The sequence below is a fragment of the Dipodomys spectabilis genome, unplaced genomic scaffold, assembly GCF_019054845.1.
Source record: "Dipodomys spectabilis isolate Male_0828 unplaced genomic scaffold, ASM1905484v1 ptg000157l, whole genome shotgun sequence".
Lineage (NCBI taxonomy): Eukaryota > Metazoa > Chordata > Mammalia > Rodentia > Heteromyidae > Dipodomys > Dipodomys spectabilis.
Window position 1 is genome coordinate 14,292,688 of NW_024870834.1, and position 23,474 is coordinate 14,316,161.

General features: G+C 39.7%; 1 protein-coding gene and 1 non-coding gene across 2 annotated transcripts in view; one reads left to right on the forward strand and one right to left on the reverse strand.

Annotated features, from left to right (window-relative positions):
• The window catches only part of Tshr (thyroid stimulating hormone receptor), a 117,156-nt gene that overhangs the window by 26,859 nt on the left and 66,823 nt on the right, over positions 1–23,474 (reverse strand). The window contains 5 exon segments of the mRNA XM_042692703.1: positions 4,527–4,575; positions 4,578–4,594; positions 8,141–8,218; positions 10,226–10,300; positions 11,800–11,874. Coding sequence (XP_042548637.1) covers positions 4,527–4,575; positions 4,578–4,594; positions 8,141–8,218; positions 10,226–10,300; positions 11,800–11,874 — 294 coding nt within the window.
• Trnaa-ugc lies at positions 7,662–7,741 on the forward strand. Its single transcript has one exon. It is a non-coding gene; the product is annotated as a tRNA-Ala (tRNA).

The window sequence follows — 23,474 nt, forward strand, 5'->3', positions numbered from 1 at the left end:
AGATTCTTTGGTGAATGGTAGCGAGAATTAGAAAGAGCCATTTTGGAGAAAACAACTATCTTGAATAGTAGGAATTTATTTTTTTTTAAAGACAACTGAGTTCAGCATAAGGACAGCACTGGCTTGAATTGTTTGGACAATGCAGCTTGCAGATCACATTCTGTTCCCAGACTGTTGAAAATCAAGTAAGAACCGGTGAGCTCATCAAATTTTCCTCTTCATCTCTGACTGCTGTGAGTAAAAATCGGCTTGCTCTAATCATGAGAAATTACTGTAACACTAAATTATTGCTTGTCCAACTCTGTAGTTTTTTCATCTGATATTTAATACACCCCAGAATACACCCCTGAGGATGGGACTGGTTGATACGCACTGCAGTTTACCAGAAACACTGCATAAGACTTCAAATTGAGAAAGGCAGCCAGAGTACAGGAGGGAAGAAGGTTCCAGAGGAGGTGCAGCCAGCGTGAACGCAGATGAACCGGCCTTTCAGGAGGCTATGTTTTCTAAAACCAGAGTTTGGGTACTCAACTCTTGGAGATAATTAGGTGCTTAAAAATGCAACTGCCACTCTGCTTTTTGCATTTCCTTTTGTTTGCTGTTTTTTTTTTTTCTGCCCACCTGCCCACCCGCCGCCTTCCTTCCTTCCTTCTTCCTTCCTTCCTTCCTTCCTTCCTTCCTTCCTTCCTTCCTTCCTTCCTTCTTCCTTCCTCCCCTCCCTCCCTCCCCTCCCTTTCCCTCTACCCCCTCTCTCCTCTCTCTCTCTCTCTCTCTCTCTCCTCTCTCTCTCTCTCTCCTTGTACTGGGGCTTGAACAGTACTGGGCCTGGATTCTGTTCTTCAGAAGTTGAAGAATTTTTTCACTAAAGGCTTGTGCTGTACCACTTGAGCCATACCTCTAGTTCTCACTTTTTGGTGGTTATTTGGAGATAAAAGTCTCACTTTTCTCCTTAGGACTGACTTCCAATTGTGATTCTCATATCTTAGCCTCCTGAGTAGCTAGGATTATAGGCCTGCACTTTTCTTTTGGAATAAGGCATCTTCCTATGTATCCTAGACTGGCGTGGAACTCTCTGTGTATCCCGGCTGACTTATGATGATTCTCCTGTAGTACTGTTTACAACATTTAGGGCTTTCTCATTTAGCTTTTAAATTTGGTCTCAGATTCCTACCACCTTCCGTATGAAGTCTAGGGAGGAGAGTGAGGAAATACAGATGCAAAAGCCTTAAAACCAGGAATAAAGCACTTACTGGCCCCATTATTGTATAATATTTTGGGGCACATCAGAATCAAGTCTATGGCCTATTCTGATTTCTATTGTCCACGTTCTGTAGACTGGCTTGGTTAAATTAGTCGCAAATCTTGGTAGGCTAAATGAAAATCTACTCTAGACAATAATTTTGTAGGAGGAGAGTAACTTAAACTAGTCCTTGCAAGGAGAAGGGAAACATAAGAAAGCAACAGAGAAATGCTTGCAACAAGAAGTGAGAAATTTTCTGAAAAGCTGTGATTTCTAAATGCAAACATAGGAAAGGGCTTATAAAAAAAAGATCTGATTATTTCTTTAAAAATAAGTGTTCAATATCTCATCAATGTTGGGGTGGAGGGCTTAAGCCTCTTTCAGAACCTCTAGAAAATGATATTATTTCTGGAGAAAAAGACACAAGGGTTTAAGAAACCCTGATCTGATTTAAGATTATGCATCTCACTGGGTGCTTGTGGCTCACCTCTTTAATCCTAGCTATTCAAAAGGCTGATATCTGACAATTGAGATTTGAAGCCAGCCTGGGCAGAGAAGTCTGTGAGACTCTTTTCTCCAATTAATCAGCCAAAAATCTGGAAGTGAGGTATGGCTCAACTGGTAGAGCACCAACTTTGAGCAGAAAATCAGGTGTGACTTCAAGCCCCAGTACTGGCACACATATATACAAACAAAAACAAAAAAACCCAAACCCTAAGACCCTAAAAGATTCTGAATCTCACAGGAAAAACAATGCAGTCAAGAATAAGGGGAAAATACTCAACTGACAGATAATATGTGTGTGCATATATGCGTGCATGCGGGTGCGTTTGCAGGGGTGTATGTGTTAGTCTTGAAACAGAGCATTCAGTAAAGACTGGTTGGATGAATAAATGGAAGTCCACTTTCCTAGATAACTCAGAGAGGCATCTTCTATGCAGTGTTTAGGAGGAAGTGATTTATGTGGAGGACAGGAATACACTATGGTGAGGAAGTCAGCTCATGCAGCTGAGCCTTGCTCTCTGGGGAGTTTAAGGATATACTTCATCTCCAAGATGGAATTTCAGCCTGTATCTCCACAATCCCTTTAGAGAAAGTTTGGATCGGCACCTGGCATTTCTGTGGGAGACCATGTTTCTAGTTTGGATCGCACCTGGCATTTCTGTGGGAGACCATGTTTCTTTCCCATAGCTCTTGATATCCAGAAAAGTACAGAGATCCCTTGCCTGGATCCTATATTTGTCTAAAGACAAGCCAGGTGTGTGAAAGTCTTGTTGGTTGCAGCATTCAGGACACTTTTTTTTACAAACAGAAACAGGTGAGAAAGTGCTCAAGATTTCAATAGACAAAGGGAAAAAGCTAGTCTTGGAGCATATCCTACAAGCTGTTCAAATACTTACCCATGAGAAATACTAGCTTGCCTAATCCTATAATCTTCTCTACCGTCATCTTTCTCCATTGCTCCAGGCTGTGGTGTTTTACTTCTAATCAGCTAATGTGTGATGCTAATTAGCACATTTACTGTGTTGACTTCCCTATTCATAATGATTAGTGTCTTGGCATATCAAAATGACTGTTTTTTTTTTTTTTTTTTTTTTGCCTGCTCAAGTGTTTACTGACAGATAGTAGCTAGTTACTAGACTTTGGCAACCAAAATTTCCAGAGAATCAGTGTGTGAGAGAACAATATACATCCAAGCAGGGATGAATAAAGGGATGATGGGAAAGAGATTCCAAAGAATGAACTTGTGACTGAGTGCAGTGCAACATCTGTTGAGCAAGCATGCTTGTGTTATTATTAACTTCACACTTGAGTGATGACAAGTGCTTGGCTCCATGGGTAATCACAAGATGTTGTCCTTTTGCACATCTGACATGATTCTCACAAACTTCTACTTACCCACCTGCTTCTGAGACATTGGGGCTTCAACTCCGTGTGGAATTTGTTCAACTGGCTGTGAGAGTATTATTAGTTACAACAAAAAAGGCGGGGGGGGGGGGGATGTAGTTGAGGTCAAATCTGCTAATTTCAGTAAATTGGCATGAGGCAAATGATTGCTTTTTGGATGATAAATTATTAAGCTAGAGCTCACAGATATCTGAACATATTTGTAGAGAAATCACCAAATTGCTAATGTGCTCTATGCAATTCTTGAATCCTTTTAGGGTAATTACCCTTTATTTGAAATCTCAGTGAACACTGAGACAGAAGAAACAGTCCTATATTAAGAACACAAATGTATATTATTTCATTGTAATTATGGACATTTGATATCTTTTTTTCTTCACCAACAGCTCAGTCTGCTTTCGTTCAACTTTGGGGCTCCTTATCATGATCATCAATTTCATTACACATTGAATTCATATGATAGTTTTCACTGAAATGCTTAAATCTAAGAACAAATTTCCATCAACCTAGGGTAGAATGAAGAATAGACTTGTAGAGGGAAATTTCCTCACATTTTGGTGATGAGAGGTAGAGCATTCTGTATTGAGACTGAGAGTAGGAAAAACACCAAACTTACTGAATCAGAATCTCTGTTTTAACAAGATCACAGTTGATTTCTATGCTCAATGGAGTTTGAAAAGCCCTGTACTACATGACAAGTTTAGAAGGACTTCAGATGTTTCAATAATCATTGCTAGAAAAAAGTAACTATGAATTGTTTAGAGTAATAAGTCACTCAAAAATGAGTAGGTATATTTGAAAAAACAATATATGATATTGAAAACATGGTTGATTATTAAAGAAACATTTAAGCAGTGTTATAAAAAGAGAACAGGCTCTTTTTTTTTTAGCTGTTTTGAGCATTACTTATCTTGAAAAAAGACTTTGGTATGGTTTTTCAGCTATTTCTGAACTACCAACACAAACTGACATCTTTCTAAAAATAGTTAAAAAAGGCTGAGAAACATTAATTTTTTGCATAACTTTAGGTATGAGGATACCCTTTCACTTCACGAACATAGTAAATAAATACACATACACACATGCACATACTTGTGCACACACACGCATCTTTACAAGATAACTGCAGGTAACCCATAATTCTCCATTTTGTTGAGGATAAAAGTTTTGAAAGTTAGAATTGGAGTTAACGTGAATGTCTACTTCAGCTGGCCTAATTGAGTTCCTTAACATTATTTCCACATCTTAGTATACTAACTCTGGAATGGATAGATTATCTGACAGAACCTATCTCTCAGTAGAATTCTGACCGACTGGCTGGTCCTGAGAGGGAAAGGGTGGAGAAAGGTAGCAGTTGCCATGGCTACCCTTGACTTACACAGCGTCCAGCTTAGTCCCATTGAAAGCATGTCCTTGGATTGAAGTAAGCCATTGTTATATAGTTTCCTACAATCAACAACGAGAGACAGAGAGGAGTGAGAGAGAGAGAGAGAAAGAGAGTCAATGATTTGTGAGACGTAGTATTGGCCTTTTTTTTGAGTTATTGGGCATTAGCTCTCATAGTTTTATCAAGAATTTGCATAAATTTCCATAGGTGTATCATATGTACCCCACAAGAAAATTTTGAAGTATTCCTTGTTTGGGACATAAGATAATATTTAATAGTTTTAACAGCAATTTTCCAGACTTAGGTGCCAGTAAACCTTTTCTTAGAACCAGACTTATACTTTTTTTGATATTTAAAAAATCAATTTTTGGTTTTCTAGGCAATGGATGCTAGTGTTACATTTCCAAATCTATTATGTAGAATACAAATCATAACTCAGTCAACAATTATGTCCAGCCACTTTTCTAGGTGCTGTAAGTACAGAAAAAAAAGCCAGTCTTCCAACCTGAATACAATGTAAGAAACTCACTTTATGCTATAGATGGCTAATTCATTAAGGATAAACCTCCAGTTATAAACTATAGACCTATAAACAGCTTATCTTCCATTGTTTAAAATATAACTTTCATAATCTTTCAAGACTGCTCACACCCAACATTCAGTACAATCTTTCCTATCCTTTCAAACACAGTAACATCAATACATCATCCTTATGTGGTAACTGATATGTAAAGCATACATAATTGAAATTTGTGCTTAAAATCTGTGTCTTACAAAATTGTTTCCTATAATAATGGCCCTTTTCTTATCATATATAGGACTCTATGTGTATATATATCCATACTTAATATATGTAGGTATCCCCATATCTTGAATACACACACATATATCAAGAAGTGAAAGGGGAAAAAAGGGTTAGGTAATGTTAACTTGGTATCAATAGTGGAGATGTAACTGCAGTTTCTTGAGATGAACACTTTGAAAAACATTCATCTGAATGAACAGTTTTTTCTATTTAAAATATTATTTCATATTTGTTTTTGACCTTTTTTCCTTAAGATTTATCACTGTTTGAATGCTTAGTAGTTATAGATGAATTAAGGTGACCTTCATAGACAAACCTAAGAAAACAAATAGAAAATTTTTAATGTTTTCACTTGTTGCTGTTTTTGCAATTAGTTAATTTCACCTGGGAGCCAATGTGAAATGTTACCCCCCTTAAGTAGGGGAGGTGACTCACCAAAAACATATTGGCCTAGCACAGTTGGGTCCAGGACCACCTTCTACCCTACCATCAGCACATGTCTTTCCTTTCTGCAGAGTAAAAAGTACAGCCCTGGGAACTTTGAGATCCATGGAGATAATTGCGGTTATGCATTTGAAATAGAAGAGATGAATGACAGCCCTCACCACAATCAGGCAGAGCTTGTGGAAGCGTTAACTCCAACTGTAATTCACCAAGTGCCAACTCTAGGAGCACATTACGAGCACATGGACAATTCAGATTTGGAACTACGCCTGGGTCTGCCATTTAGTATCTAGGCATTCCTGGAAATGCCCTATCCTTTCTTTTCCTCAGTTTCTTTACTCTAAAAATATGATAATAATGCTTATCCAGAAGAAGATCAAATCACACAATGCCTCTGATACACTGGGGGGGTCACTTTTGAGATGACTGTGCTATATGCAGCATCTTAAAACTTGCATTCATACTATAGCATTGTGAAGAACTGAGAACAATCTCAGTTTTATTGTTGTTTATGTGCTTGTTTTTGTTTTAAGTAATTATGTGGTAAGTTTAATCCTGGTGACTCAAAGTATCCCAAGTGAGGATCGCAATGTTTCACAGAAGCCATAGCTAATTAACTTATCCAATAGTTAAATTAACTTTTACTTCTAAACTGCAGCTTTTACAAAGATGTGAGAATTATATATTAAAAATTTCAAGGTTTTTGTAAATAGTTAATTCATTTCATAATGCAACATACACATTATAAGAATTGAAAACCATAACCAGGCTCTGGTGGCTCACACCTGTAATCCTTGCTACTCAGGAGGCTGAGATCTGAGGATGGTAGTTCCAAGCCAGCCTAGGCAGGAAAATCCATGAGACTCTTATCTTTAATAAACTACTCAGAAAAAGCCTGAAGTGGCACTGTGACTCAACTGGTAGAGTGCTAGCCTTGAGCCAAGGAAGGTCAGGGACAGTGGCCAGGCCCAGATTTCAAACCTTAGGACTGGCATACAAACAAAACAAAATGATGGGAAAACATATGAAAGCTTGTATTTGTTTTTCTGGGAGTAACTGAATCATGCTTGCATCTCATAGAGAAACCAAATTGTAATGTGACCAGAGTCAGGGAGCTTAGGTGATAATCTAGGCAAAAAAAAAAAAAAAAGAGGGCCAGGCACCAGTGGCTCATGCCTGTAATCCTAGCTACTCAGTAGGCTGAGATCTGAGGATCACAGTTCAAAGCCAGCCCAAGAAGGAAAGTCCATGAAATTCTTATCTCCAATAAACCACTCAGAAAACCAGAAGTGGTAGAGCGCTACCCTTGAGCTGAAGAGCTGAATGACAGCACCTAGACCCAGAGTTCAAGCCCCATGATAGACAAAAAAAAAAAAAAAGGTAGTGGTACTGAAAATGGAAGGGAACTGCTGAAGTGGTCACAATTTTACTTTGTGGCTAATATAATGAGAGAATTTGCCACCACCATGGAACATTTACTTATCTTTTATATTTCTGTTCGATTTTCTCCATTAGAACTTTTCCTGACTATCCCTGCTCAAGCAAGCATAAGGCAAACGCATCCAAAATTCCGGAAAAATAATGCTTTCTATTTCCCATCTTCTATAGGAGCCTAATGCTCATTGGTGATTCTAGAGGAATAGCAAGAACTCAGAGTGTGCCAAGCTTTTAGCACCACTGCTCTGTAATTCAGTGTCCTTAGTAAAGCCAGATTTACTCAGATAGTTGAGGAAAGACTACTATGCCACAAGTACTAGAGGCCATATTGAATCCATTATTTGTTCCTATGAATGTCACTTGGAACACAGATATGTATAATAGTTTGTTTGTGTGTAGTTACTTTTGTTGAAAAAGCAGTTGTTAAAGAGGTTTACAGGGCTAGGAAGGTGGCTCAGTGGTAGAGCACTTGCCTTGCATGCCAGAGGTCCTGGGTTCGATTCCCAGCACCACATAAGCAAAAAGAAAAAAGCTGGAAGTGGCGCTGTGGCTCAAGTGGTAGAGCGCTAGCCTTGAGCTGAAGAGCTGAGGGACAGCGCCCAGGCCCAGAGTTCAGGCCCCACGACCGGACCCCCCCCCCAAAAAAAAAGAGGTTTACAATCTTGTATGACTGTCCTGCCCCAGGAAAGAAATGTATTAACCATTGCTGGAAGGAAATATGCTTTTCTCACTGCTTAAAACAGTGTTCTACAGACTATGACAACACAAAGGTAAATGCTCTTATTTAATTACCGAAATCCTTTGTTGACTATGGAGTAATATTCTAAAGGTAAATTTGGGTTCTTGGGTAGTCTGTAAAATTAGACAACGGCTCTAGAAAATCTTAATTGTTGGTAGGAATGAAATCAGCAATACTCACAGTGTCAGAGTTTCATTACACAGCCCCTGAAAAGCATTCACAGGGATTGAAGTCATGTAAGGATTGTCTGTGATTTCACTGCAAGAGACAGGGACAAAAACACTTGGAAAAGAAAATGCTTGAAATGGTCTGTTACACAAAGACACTTTAAATAACCTGATGTAACACAGCCTTATTCATTTTTCAGTTTCACTGATCCCTTTTATCCAGAGGTGGTCATTTGCAGTGATGAGAACTGTCTTAGATTTATATGCTAAGTCCCATGTATGGTAAGCGAGCGAGCTTTGGGAATGGGCTGAGGTCTCCTCATCTCAAGAGAATAAAAGGTTCTCAGAAACTTGTGAATCTGAAATACATTGTCAATAGCCACTGAGTTTTCTACATCAATAGAAGGGTCAGGAGAAAGGATGAATTGGTTTCATTTCATGAGGGTTTCTAAAACAGCCTCTATTGTGAAACTGCTAGGCATATGCTCTTGAGAACCTTTCTATGCCAGACTTGTTCCTGGAAGATTGCTTACATGTCATACTGAGCTTCTCTGTAGCAGGGCAGCAAAGCAGAGTTTTTTGTTTGTTTGTTTTTGTTTTGTTAGAAAGAACCCAAGAGTTTGGGTTTTATCAGTGCACATGTTGATTCTGTTGGATGAACTCCACCTGTATAATTCTCTCTGCATCTATACTTTTCTTCCCTTCTGTACAAATATATAAAACAGATCTGTATCACAGGGTTTGGGAAAGCACTGGGGCCACTAACCAAAAGCACTGGAATAACTAGTTTGACTATGATTTTTCTTCCCTTCCTCCCTCCCTCCCTCTTTTCCTTCCCTCCCTTCCTCCTTCTCTCCCTCCTTCCCTCCCTCCTTCCCTCTTTCCTTCCTTCCTTCCTTCCTTCCTTCCCTCCCACCTTCTTCTTTCTTCTTTCTTTCTTTTTTTTCTTTTTGTGCTGATACTAGGACTTGGACTCAAGGCCTGGGTGCTGTTCCTTAGTTTTTGCTGAAAGCTGGTGATCTTCTACTTGAACCCAGCTCCATTCTTGGCTTTTTAGCCACTACTCCAGTCCTGGCCTTTTGGTGGTTCATTGGAGATAAGAGTTTCATGGACTGCCGTGCACTGGCTGGCTTGGAATGGATATCCTCTGATCTCAGTTTCCTAAATAAGTAGTCTTACAATATCACCCCCACCAGCTTACTAGGACTCTTTACTGCTCCATTGGGCTTGGATCAAGCAAAAGTCATGTAGGTTTTCTGTTCCTCAGTTTCCTGGTTTATTGACTAAAAAATAGTAACTTTTAAAAGGTGATTGAGCAGATCAAATGTAATGTATTGGACTATGTTGGGAAAGTGATTTAATATTAAACTATGACAAATAGTCATTATAATGATTAGTGATCCATATTTTCAATTATTTCCATCAACAAGTATTGTATAATTTGTCTAATCTGAAATTAAACAGGGGCTGGGGATGAGGTTTGGTGTCTAAGAGGCAATTGTGTAGCATGTGTGAGGCTCTTAAGTTTGATGCCCACCTCCGTGTCTGGTTCTTTTGCTAGTTAATTAGAGATAAGAGCCTCACATATTTTTCTATTCCGCTGGCTTTGAACCACAGTCCTCTGATCTCAGCCTCCTGAGTAGCCAGGATTATAGGCATGGGCCATCAGTGTCAGGTGAAAGAGTTCTCAATTTAGCTCCTCCAGTTCTCTCTTGCTCCCACTCCTACCCTGTTTCCTCACCCCCCAGCCCTTGATTGAAACTGTTCTTGGTAAAATCACTAGTGGCCCACATGATTAAATCCCAGTGTAATTTCTCAGTCCCGTCTTCTATCAGCCATCGGTGTTCACACACTGAGCACTCTTTTTTTTTTTTTTTTGTCGGTCGTGAGGCTTGAACTCTGGGCCTGGGCTCTGTCCCTCAGCTCTTCAGCTCAAGGCGAGCGCTCTACCACTTGAGCTACAGCGCCACTTCCTGAGCACTCTTTCTTCCTCAAATGAATTGCTTTACTTGGCTTCAGCCCATGGCCATGGCTGTACTCTCATTCTTGTCAGTGACAAGAGAACTAGTACCAAATACTCTATGTTGTACGTACTTACAGTATAAAGAATACATCAGTGGAAGAAACTTTAGTCAGGTCGGGGAATATTCGAAGTCCGGTGTTGAAAATGCCACTAAATTATAGAAAACAAAAAGGAAAGAAAGCAAAGGTTTTAGGTAAGAAATTAATATATAGGAAGTAGAAAAATATATTAGCTGAAAAGGTGGTTTGGAAGTCAAATCCTAAATATTCTATTCAGTTTCTGAGTGACGATGGGAAAGTTCCAACTGTGGGATGGAACAATGCCCCCCCCTTTTTTTTTTGGTTGGTCGTGGGGCTTGAACTCTGGGCTTGGGCGCTGTCCCTGTGCTCTTCAGCTCAAGGCGAGCGCTCTCTACCGCTTGAGTCACAGGACCACTTCCGGTTTTCTAGTGGTTTATTGGAGATAAGAGTCTCACAAACTTTCCTGCCTGGGCTGACTTTGAACCTCGAACCTCAGATCTCAGTCTCCTGAGTAGCTAGGATTACAGGCATGAGCCACCCGTGCCTGGCTAGGGGACGATGTCCCTTCAAGGCACAATAAGTTAATCCCATGTCAATACATTTGCTCTGCTTAGAATGCCAGCTGAATTCCTAGAAATAGGAATTGCAGTGTCTTCCTCTGTGTGTGTGTGTGTGTGTGTGTGAGTGAGTGTGAGTGAGTGTGTGTGTGTGTGTGTGTGAGTGAGTGTGTGTGTGTGTAGGGTGAGGGGATGTTTCCTTGTTTTAACTGGAAGGAGTTTGTGTATGTGGTGTGGTGGGGCTTGGGGCAGGGGTGAAGGAGATGGGAAAAAGAAAGAGGCTGGAAAAGGGAGGGACACATGGTTACTCAATTCAATCCAGGCTTTCCCGTTCAAAGATAAACATTTTGTTGTGTTATTTTGCTAAGAATGACCTTTTCTTGTAACAGTGACCTGTGAGTAGTAGCAACAACATCTAAAAACATGTTCAGGAAAAGAAGGAAGATTTCAAAGACCATCCCCCTCCCCCCCCAACACAAGTGTGTGTTATCTAGGAGAAAATGTAGATTAAAAGTTGCACATAATATGGTATGAACACTTAATAACTCTGCATTACATCATAAAGATGAAGCAAAGCAAAAATGCTCTGGTCACTCATGGCCAGCTGGTGAGCCCTGACTAAGGCCATGCATAAAGTGGTGCCCCGGCTATTTTTGTTCCGTGACTTATGAAAGACTAAACTTTATCATTTGCGACCTTTCTTCCTCTGTGGAAGCCACCCTAATATTGCTTCAGTACCTACTTCCAAACAGAACTGACCAGTTACCACTGAAGATTTTGTTTCATTTTGTCTTGTGATACCACATATTAAAACTATATATACACGTGATGGCACTTTCTCCTTTTTTTTTTTTAATCTCTTGGAGTGGGTCTCTTGTTCCCACACTTGGTGCTGACATTTTTTAAATAGGTTTTTAATATGTGAACTACTTCATTGGATTCCTTGCCCATCAAGAAGTGATTTCACTGAAGCCATGCATCATTGAAATGACAGCATTCTAGGCAGGTGACTGGAAGACATTAGCATTCTAATTCTCAAAAGAAGGTGGAATGAGAAAGGAGGTACACTTACAGGAACTTCAGGAGGGGGAGCTCTTTCAGGGCGTCGGGGTCTATGGAAGTTAAACTTCTGGTGTTCCGGATTTCTCTGTAAAAGCCACCAGAAGCACAGTCAACAGAGTATCTGTAAACATAAATGAGGTTTCACAAAATCCAGGAGGAGAATGTGCATGTATGCATTGCTGAGTGATTATTGTGCTCTGGTAATTGCCCCAATGGACAAGAGACCTCAAAGGAACATGACTGTGTCCCTCTTGCTTCAATGACTTCATTTCTCAGTCCATTTGAGTTTACAGACCACCTTTGTCTCCACTGGAGTTTCAGAGGGTGTTTGTTTTGCTTCCCTTTTGGATTTAGTTAGGAAAAATGAACCTCAAACACTGCTCTGATGGCTTGAGGAGGAGTTGAGGACAATTATCTTTAATATTAATAATAGCCAGCATCCTGACCAAGATAATGGGGCCCTGGAGTGGGAGGTTAAGTGAGTCATTGGATGGTTGAGAGTCTTGCAAAAAGAATAGTGAGGTCTGGTATTGCTATTTCAGATGCAGAGGACAAAATGAACCTTAATAATCCTCTTGAGTTTATTTTACAATGTCAATAATTTAAGACTATTCTGCATAAATACTGTGATATTCCAAGTGTCCATAATTTACACAGATTTATGTGTATGCTGATCAAGAATGCAATTAGCCTTAGCAAAATAAATCATGGTTAGTAACGAGCTGGTCAACTTGAACAAGCTTAAAGGCAAGTGTATATAAGAACCTAGTGAACCCGGAGGAGCCCTTTTCCTTACAGACGTCTCCTGATACTTAATTTCTGTGGGCCTCTGGGTTAAGTCTGATGGTGCAAATTAGAAAGCTTAGCATCTGACTTCTGTAGTTCTTAAAACTTTTTTTTTTGGTCCGGTCGTGGGGCCGGAACTCTGGGCTTGGGTGCTGTCCCTCAGCTCTTCAGCTCAAAGCTAGCGCTCTACCACTTGAGCCACAGCACCACTTCCAGCTTTTTTTCTTTTTGCTTATGTGGTGCTGGGGAATCAAACCCAGGGCCTCATGCATGCAAGGCAAGCGCTCTACCACTGAGCCACCTTCCCAGCCCTCTTAAAACTATTTTATCCAATGAAAATTTACATTCTACAAAGTTCATCCATTATAAGTCTACAGTTAATAATATTTACCAAATTCACAGAACTATGTAATAAAGTAACCATATATATATTAGCAGTTAATCCCTGTTTCCCACCTCATGCCTAGAAATCACATCATGAACTCTTTTTTTTTTGTCCTATTTTTTCCTCCTCTTCCTCTTTGTTTTCTTCCTCTTTACAGGTCTCTAGGACTCAAACCTAGGAGCTTGTTCATGCTAAGTAATCACTCGATTACTATTTGTCCCTATTTTCTATCTCTATAAGTTTGCCATATCTGAAATCATTATAACAGGTGGAATCTTTTCCTTTAGCTTGATGTCTTTCTTGCCTTGTTTGTTCATGCATGTTGTATGTATCAGAAGTGTGTTCCTTTTCACTACTGAAAACTCAAGTGGACCTGAGATCTAATTTTCCGCTCTGCTACTTTGGATTACATGACCTTGGACACCATCTTTCCATAGCTTTGAGGTGTAGTTTCCTCACACCAAGTTTACAATCTCTATGCAAGAGGTATAACAACTGCACATTTTCTTTCTAGAGATTCTTCCTCTGGAAGGGGTTTGACATGTGGCCTTCCTGTAGCTAAAAGCTTTCTACAAATTATGCTTTTAATTATTGTCATTCTCACAAGTCCTAGGAGAGCTAGAGTAGACACCAAGGACTAGGGGTTGGGAGTGTTACAGTGTTTTTACAAAACAGGTTTGAAAACCACTAGGTATACACAGTAAGGCCAAATAAAGACACTTTTAGGAATGGAACACAAAGGTGCAATGCCCACGTGCATCTGATCATACAAAGTAATATTTATGGAAATGAATGCCAGGAAATGGAAACGAGGATTTTTTTTCTTTTGTTGCTATTTTCTTTTCTTCTTGCCTTGTTTGTTCCTGTATATATCTTTGGGAGTATAAGGGGAAGGACAGAAATGGCGGGACAAAGGATAAACAAATGCAGCAGTGGTATGCGCTGGGCACTATGTTGAAAATGAACTATGCAAGTTGTGGGTGGGGATGGGAGGGAGACGCTGGGAGAGCGTAGGAAGGGGTGACATTGTTCAAGAGCAATGTGCTGGTTACCTGACTTATGTAACTGTAACTCTTTTGTACATCACCTTTATAATAACAATAAAAACCTGCTAGGTTAAATATTTCAACTAAGCACATCGCCTCAGAAACAGTCCTTGGAAATGAAAGGCTGGAATAATAGCTCTGACAATAGAGACCATCCATTTCCCCTCCTCCCTACGCACATAGTTTACTGTCCATAAGAGCTAACCATACTGGTCCATTTTACTCATTCAATAGCTGTATTAATCCAGGTGACTCTAATCTAGGCAAGTAACTTTATTGTTAACTACAGGAACTTTTTTTTTTTTTTAATAGTATTGGGATTTGAACTCAGAGCTGCACTTGAGCCATAACCCCAACCTTTTTTGATTTTTTTCTTAATTTTTAAGTAAGGTTTCACCTGGACTAGACTGGACCATGATCTTTCTACCTCCAGCCTCCTATGAAGCCAGGCTTACTGGATGAGATGAGGCCTTACTAACTTTCTTGCTGGGTTGACTAGGAGCTGTGATTCTCCCTATTTCCCACTTTCTGAGTAGCTGGGATGATTATAGTGTGAGCCATTGTGTTTGGCCATTATAGCAACTTCCTGCAAGACCTGTGAATGTCTCTAATAAAAGGATCAAGGGTTTACATCAAGGCTCTTAGAACTCCTCACTTCATCCTCCATCCTTCACTTCAGCCTTGTCTTTATTGGGATGTTGCTCAGTGCACCAGCACCAGCCTACCATGCTCAGTCTCTGGGTCTGATCCCCGCTACAGCGGCTAATCCTTGATTATTAAGGCATGATTTGTCCCCAACCAAGACCCTTCATGGGGAAAAAAATCTCCTTAAACCAGCCCTTACGTCGTATCCTAGTTTTAAAACTGAACGTCCTCGGTCTTTGGATTTGCTTCTGTTCTATGGAGGTGGCTCTCTCTCTTTCCCAGATCAGCAATCACCTTCTTGCCACAAGTTTCCATTTGAAGAGGTGGGTTCTAGCTGCTGTGCGAAACAAATGGAAAATAAGAGAGTTCGGAAATGGAGTGTATTTTGTCACCTGGAAGATTGGCCCATAAGTGATAAGTTTTGAACAAGTAGACTTGGATGAGAGGCACAAGCAAACGTCACAATGAGAGTAAAGGCAGCCCAGGGCGGGAGCTTTAAAAGGTGAAAGGGAGATGACGATTGCTGTGAGCGGACAGCTGGTTAAGGCTGTTAAGGTTAAGGTAAGGCTGGCGGCTTACATAGAGGCTGGAAAAGGAGAAAAGCATGAGCGAGGCTGCAAGAAGAGAGAAGAAACACGGAAGGATTTTTGAGGGGAAGCATGAGAGGTGGGGGGGGGGGGGGGAGGAGGGATCAGCAGTGAAGTAAGCATAGACTACCAAGAGCTTAGGTAAATGGACAGAGAAAATGTAAGATGCAAATTCAGCTAGTGTAACCCATGCCAAGACAGAAAAAATGGAGGGCTAGAGGTGAGGATCCTAGAACCCCTCACTAGAAAAGTTAGATGTCTCACCCATCCACCTAGTACTGTTTCATGAGCAAGAAATAAATGTTACCCCCCCACCCCTTAGGGCTGTTGTACAATTTTCTTCTTGTTTATATCTTCTTGTTTTTCTGGTCTGGGCACTGTCCCTGAACTCTCTTGCTTAAGGCTAGTGTCCTATCACTTTGAGCCACAGTGCCACTTCCAGTTTTCTGGTGGTTAATTGGAGATTAGATAAATTCCTGCCCCGGCTGGCTTTGAGCCATGATCCTCAGATCTCAGATCTCAGCCTTCTGAGTAACTAGGATTACAGGCGTGAGTCACTAGCACCCAGCTTCTTGTTTATTTCTTAATTTATCCACACAAACTAATAAGCATGGATAAAATTCTTAAAATATAGAGCACATGGTTTATAGTGGTTATTTCTCTTACAATAACATTTTTACTTTTTTATTTGGTTTCAAGGACAGATGAAAAAGGCATGCAAAAACAAACAACAACAACAATGACAAAAGCCAGAAGAAAAATAAACAAAAACACCACGTGCTGGTGGCTCATGCTTGTAATCCTAACAAATCAGAGGGCTGAGATCTGGAGATCACTGTTCAAAGCCAGCCTGGACAGGAAAGTCTATGAGATTCTTATCTTCAATTAACCACCAAAAAGTGGAAAGTGGAACTTTGGCTCAAGTGGTAGAGTGCAAATCTTAAGTAAAAAATCTAAGAGACATTCTCTGTTTTAAGAAAAATCTTTGCAGTATAAAGTACCAGATACATTACTTAGGGTGTATCTTTTCCTATGGGATTGAGCTATTTATCTGAGATTGTCAAAGCTCTGTAATAAGAAAAAAAAAATCTTCCTTTTAGGAAGATGTGACAGAAGAAAGAAACTGTATTTCTTCTCACATGAGTTAGTCCTACCAAGGAGACAAGAAAAGCATAGCCTTAAGTAAAGCAGTAGGCATCCTCTTCACCTTGCAGACAAACAACTAAGAAACACATGCAAAGGTTAGGTCACCAGTGGGTCACCAGTGTCTTCTAGCTAGAGGCAACACTGGGTCTCACCCTAGATCTTCTAACTTCAGATACAGTATTTCCCCTTTTAAAAATTATGCTTCAAGAAGACCATTTAAGTCTTGCATTATTAATTCCTCTTTATTGAATTTCAAATAAAATTGGACATTTATAGACAAGCATAATGTTGATGTCTAGCCTACAGTGAGATCACAAATTCACAGATCAATAATTCAGGTTCCTTTAATCATCGTTTTTTCTAGATTCTGGATTGTTTTTTCTTTTTCTCCTAAGAAACATTAATTCTCAGTAAGAGCCATGAAAAGAAAAATAGACTTGGTCAAAACAACTAGCATTTGGTCAACATTTAGTTCCCTAGTGTTTCCCAAACAATATGGATGGGGAAAGAGTCGAGTGAGAGATGGAGGAGTTTAAGGAAGGGGAAAGAGGAAGAAAAGGAGCACCAAGGCTTAACTCTGCTGCTGTTAAGGAGCTTTCCAGCAACTGATTTCATTCCTTATGTTCACCCATTTCCGTATTCCACCTCATTTATTCAGTAGGCTTTAGATCGTGGAGCTTAGCTATGATTCTCATCTCTAGAGATGTTTTCCTACAACTGGAAACATCCCTAGTTTTGATTAAAATCACACCACGCTGAGAAACAACGAAGGTGGTAAGAAGCCAGGGTAGCATTTCACCTGTGGATTTAGATGAGCAGTAGGTGTGGTAAAGATATGCTAGCTTTCCATATTCACCAAGTATGTCAGGGCCAACCCTCATATAACAACAACAGAAAGGTTTAACAAGAGCCTAAGAAATCTACAGTAATCAACGTTTTCCATGACATCAGGAAAGAAGACCTAAGAATTCAGGGGAAGCTGTGCATTTTGATGCTTAGATTCAGAGAATAATGGACGGCCATGTACACTGTGACTGGATAAACAGACGTGACCTAAAGGTAATAGACGGAGGGAGGAAACTAGTAAGGCCTGTCCATTTAGATTCTCCTTGACGTCTCTGTATGGATCTTCCTCTCATATACGGGGCAGGATCTCTCTGAGACAAAGTCTTATGAACTACTACCAGACCTGTAGACCAAGGAATTTTTTAAAATGTTTGTTTATTGATTGATTGATTGTTTGATTGTTGGTTGTGGGTCCTGAATTCTGGGCCTGGGCACCGCCCCTAAGCTCTTCAGCTTAAGGCTAGCGCTCTACCACTTGAGCCACAGTGCCACTTTCAGCTTTTCTGTTTATGTGGTGCTGAGGAATTGAACCCAGGGCCTCATGCATGCAAGGCAAGCACTCTACCACTGAGCCACCTTCCCAGCCCCCCCTTTATTATTATTATTTTTAATGGCTATCTCCTACACAGAAAGTTGGAGGAAGGCTTGAATAGTACTTCTTGCTTTTATGACCGTTTCTGGGGGAGTAGAGGTTCTAGTTTCTTCTATCTTCCACCTTGGGGATAGGATACTGGTTTCTATGCTTGCTTCAGGGGAGAAATGAGGGTGGGAGACAGCAGGAGAGAGTCAGATGCTGCTTTGGGGGCCTTCCGACAGCCATTAGTTTAAAGTGCTCAGCATGGCAGCACCAGACTTCTGATTATTATTTTCTGAGCTTAAAGTACCAAGGAAAATGAAAAAGCTTCATACCACCTCATGGAGACTGACTTATAATAAGATATCTGAAAGGAAGAGGGGCTATTGCAGCCTGAATAATTGGCATTTTAAGAATACAAGTGCAGAGCCAGGTGCCAGTTGCTCATGCCTGAAATCTTAGCTACTCAGGAGGTTGAGATCTGAGGATTGCAGTTCAAAGCCAGCCCAGTCAGGAATGTCTGTGAGACTCTTATCTCCAGTTAACCACAAGAAAACCAGAAGTGGCACTGTGGCTCAAGTGATAGAACACTCAGCTTGAGCTGAAGAGCTGAGGGATAGCACCAAGGCCGAGAGTTCCAGCCCCACAACTGACAAAAAAAAAAAAAGAATATAAGTGCAATAATGCTAGGCTGTTGAAAACAAAATTGAACAAGACTATTACCCTAAAACCTAATTCTCAGCCAGTCCCCAGCTTTAAGTCCTACTTCAATTTGACTTACAGTTTTTATTTTTAATGGTCTGATTTTAGGTGCCTATGATTCAAAAATGAGAGGCAGGTCACTTTGAATTCAAAGGATTGAACCCAGGGCCTCATGCTTAAATATTAATCCTCTCCCTTTGTTTTTGGTGGTACTGGGATTTGTACTCTTGTTAGCTTAAATAGACTAAATGTCCTACAATATTCAGGCAAAAAGTGAGAATCATTATTAGGCTAATTATCCTATTTACAGTTGTTGAGAGTTGGTTTTAGTTTAATTAAATAATTTTGTGTTATTAAAATCCCTAATGAATTTTAACATCAGTGACTATTTTCAAGTCCAATGCATGTTGTAGAAATTTCTAATTTTTGAAGTTTGTTTTATCTGATTACAAATGTAATACATATTCATGATTTAAAACAAATTTGCATTAAAAAAGAAAAAAAATCTCCCATCACAAGCTGGGCTCTAGTGCATCTCTCCTATCTATAGTCCTAGCTACTCAGGAGATTGAGATCTGAAGACTGTGATTCAAAGCCAGCCTGGACAGATACTTTCTCTAGACTGTTATCTCTGTTTAACAAGCAAAAAGCTGGAGCTGGAAGCCTGATTCAAAAGGCAAAGTACTAGCCCTGAGTGAAGAACAAAGGAGGTGTTGTATTACCTGACTTCAAAATATACTACCAAGCTATAGCAATAAAATCAGCTTGGTACTGGCATAAAAATGGACACATAGGCCATTGGAATATAGCAAACCGCCTAGAAGCAAACCCGTACACCTATAGTTCGTTCAGTTATTTATTTTTGTTCTGGTATACAGGGTTTGAACTCAGGGTCTAGATGCTGTCTCTTAGTTTTTCTACTCAAAGCATGAGCCTAAAGCACTCAGCTATCCCATGAATCTACAGTGAACAAATTGTCAACAATAAACAAGAGTGGTTACAATATATGTCGGGGAAATGAGCATATGCAGAGAATTAGTGATCACATGGAGAAGAATAAACTAGATCCTATTTCTCTGTATAAAAAATTCAGCTTAAAATTAATCCGAGACTTAAATATATAAAATATTTTAAAAGCAAAAAAAAGAGACTTAAATATAAGACCTGAGACTATGAAATTACTAGAAAAAAATAAAAGGGAAATGCCTCAGGACTTGGAATGCTTTGGGACTTTTTTGGGATAAGACCCCGAAAGCATCAAGTTAAGAAAAACAAAAGTAAACAAGTAAACTACATTAAGATAAAAAGCTGTGCAGCAACATACACCATACATAAGACAAGGTGACTCTAGATCAAAAGAATACAAGCAACAGGAAAAAAAAGCATGTAAGCTGATTAAGCAAATGGGTACCAGGTCTAATTAGACATTTCTCAATATGTACATATATATATATATATAAAATATGTATATGGTCAAAAGGTACATAAAAATTGTTCAACATGATATTTTTTTTTTATCGGTCGTAGGGCTTGAACTCTGGGCCTGGGCCCTGTCCCTCAGCTCTTCAGCTCAAGGCGAGCGCTCTACCACTTGAGCTACAGCACCACTTCCAGTTTTCTGGTGGTTTTTTGGAGATAGGAGTCTCACGGTCTTTCCTGCCCAGGCTGGCTTTGAACCGTGATTCTCACATCTCAGCCTCCTGAGTAGCTAGGATTACAGGCGTGAGCCACCAGCGCCCGGCTTCAACATGATATTTAATGAGATATAAACTACAACGGAGCTATCACTTTAGTTAGAACAGCTATGAAATAAAAGATGATAGGAAGTATCTTTTTTTTTTTTTTGAACTCTGGGCCTGGGTGCTGTCCCTGAACTCTTCAGCTCAAGGCTAGCGCTCTGCCACTTGAGCCACAGTTCCACTTCTGTTTTTCTGAGTGGTTAATTGGAGGTAAGAGTCTCATAGACTTTCTTGCCCAGGATGGCTTTGAACCATGATCCTCAGATCTCAGCCTCTTGAGTAGCTAGGATTACAGGCGTGAGCCACCAGTGCCCGGCTAGAAGTATCTTTTTTGATAAGGTGTCACTCTAACTCCTTCTATTGGAATTGGATAAAACTTTCTAGAGCTGACCATTAAAAAAAAAAAAGAACTCACAAGTCATAGATGTGTATTTAAACAAGGAAAGTATAGCGAGAACTCTGAGGCATGTGAGATTTACATCAAGACAAGTAGAATTGTTGCTTTCTGGCTTAGCAAACTCTGAAAGAGTGGTAGATGTCAGAAGGAGCATCAAAGCTTCAGGTTGGGAGATTTAAGATGGAAGGTTTATGATGCCTGGGTATCCAAATAGACAGACAGATAGACACAATTTAGGAGGAAAATTTCAGCTTTGGCACTCTGGAAGGAACCATAATATATACATGTAAGAATTCTTGATTTGGACATTTGTAAGATGAAAATTCTATCTTTATTCCTTAGTAACTGAATGGCTAGAGAAAATATATTTAGCCTCTTTGTAGTTATAGGTTTTGTTAATACAATTATTTTGCGACTAAGTCAAGTAGACTGACAGGTGGGTCCAGCATTAAGAGGAAGCTGCACTAGATACACCAACTTCAGAACTGCTCAATAAGATTGCAAAGGGGGAGAACGAGGAGGGAGGAAATAAAGAAGACACAGGATTAGACCAGTTGGGGAGCCCTAAATAGTTAGCAGTGAGGAAGAAGAAGCCTGAAAGGCTCGTAAGAAAAGATGGGCATCATGGCAGGAGGAACACGCAGGATTGTGGCATCAGAGAGACCTGGGGAGGTGGGTTTTGATAAGAATAGAAAGATTGACGCTTTTGAGTCCTGCTTAGAGGATTCAAGGCTTTAGGGGCAGAGGCTTAACACAGTATTAAACATACTGCATTTATTGAATGAACAGAGAGCCTTTTATGTTTCAGTACTAGATCTAGGCCAATAACAGAAGCAACTTTAGCATTGCGGGTCCATGATTCCATATTACAGAACAGATGTAAGGTGATCCTGAAAGCCATCATATATATGTGAATTTTATGAAGAACACATCTTTAAACTATCTCCACGATATTTACTGTGAACAGCCTGTAATGTTTATTTTTCCTTTAGTTATATTCGTATGTTGGGAATAGGGCAGTTTTATTCCCTAATTGACAGTTGCTCTGCCCTTCCCAGGTCCTGGCTAGCTTGAGTGAAGGAGTGTAAGTGAAGGTGGCAATTGGACTGCCTTCATGCCAGCACACGCTACTTTCAGTACTCCACACATGCATTGAGGAAACATCTTCTAGCTTATATGTTTCTTTTTTTAAAGAACGTTATTGTCAAGTTGATGTACAGAGGGGTTACAGTTGCATATGTAAGGTAGTGAGTACGTTTCTTGTCAAACTTGTTACCCCTTATTTTACTCCTACTTTCCCTCCCTCCTGCCCCAAGTTGTCCAGATCATTTCCAACATACTGTCTTGAGACTCTCGCAGTTGCCTTGGTTCACCCTTTGTCCTTTGTCTCTCCAGTTTGTTGTTCCCCTTCTCCTCCCTAATCCCTGGGTATTATATATAGCTTGTAAGTTTCTAATTCTTTTTTGAGCTGCATCTGGTCTATTGTCAAGCTTATGTGTTTAGATTGTAATTTCAACATTTGGTTCATTGAATCTCAGAGTTTCCAATGGATCCTTTACTGTGGTTTACACTCCTATTCTCAATTATTCTCTTGTTATTTTGGTTCTGAACACATTAGTTACAGTCATTTTGAAGTCATTGTCTGATATCCATGACAGGTCCATTTCCTGAGGATCACTTTTGGTTGTCTTTTTTCTTCTATTTCTTTGGTATTTTCCATACATATTTGGTTATTTTTGTTTACTCAAATCTAAGCTCTCATGTTTGTGATGACTGGCCTATTTTTAGTCATTTTGTACTTGTAGAATAAAGCTACTAAAGGATTGCAGCTAAAATCACTAGGTATTTCCTAGAAACCATTCTTAGTCAGCCTTGATCACTAATTTTTATTTCCTAGTAGCAAGAGACTGCTTAGATCTCTATGCTGCCCTCCCCTGGCCTTTCAATGATGCTTTCTACTTAGCAAATACTTCACAAACATTATTTTCTAGATTTGCTTTATCTCTGCTCAAGCCCATGTAGCATCCCTAACACATTCAAAAAGATGTTTTTTTTTTTTATGTGTATCCTCTATTTATTCTCAGATTAGTGGTTAATCTGATGTATGGTAGCCTACCATAATTTAGGAGCAAAATGTTGGCTTTGGTACTCTGAAAGCACCATAATATATTATACACATGTAAGAATTCTTGACTTAGACATTTGTAATAAGAAAATTATATCTTTATTCCTTAGTAACTGAATGGCTAGAGAAAATATATTTAGCCTCTTTGTAGCTATAGGTTTGGTTAATGCAATTTTTTTTGAGAATTAAAGTATATATATTTAATCTCCAAAATGTACCAAATATTTGCAGACGGATAGTATTTTTGTTATTTGTTAGTATTTTGTTTGTGTAGTTTGCAAGAGTATCACGCCCCTTTCCCCCCCAAAATTCTCCATGTTAAAGACCTGGTCCTCTGAGTTGTGCTATTGGGGGTTGCTGTAGGCCTTCAGGAGAGTCAGTCTAATGGAAGTTCAGTGGATATGCTGTCCAAAGGTATTATGGAATCCTGGTCACTTCCTGTCTTTCCTTGCTTTCTGTCTCATGAAGTCAGTCATTTTCTAGGCTACATGCACCCCCTACACACACAGAAAAGAAAGATTATCTGACATATCCACAGTTCATGGAAGCATTGAGAAACTAGGGTTCAAATTCAAGGGTAGCTATTAGCTTCACTCCTGTCAAATCTCACTACATAATGTTCCCATTTTCCTAATTAGGGGAAAAATAGTAGCTCTGAAGGATCTTGAGCAGGCTCTGGAGTCAGGTAGGTACTCAGCATAGACTTT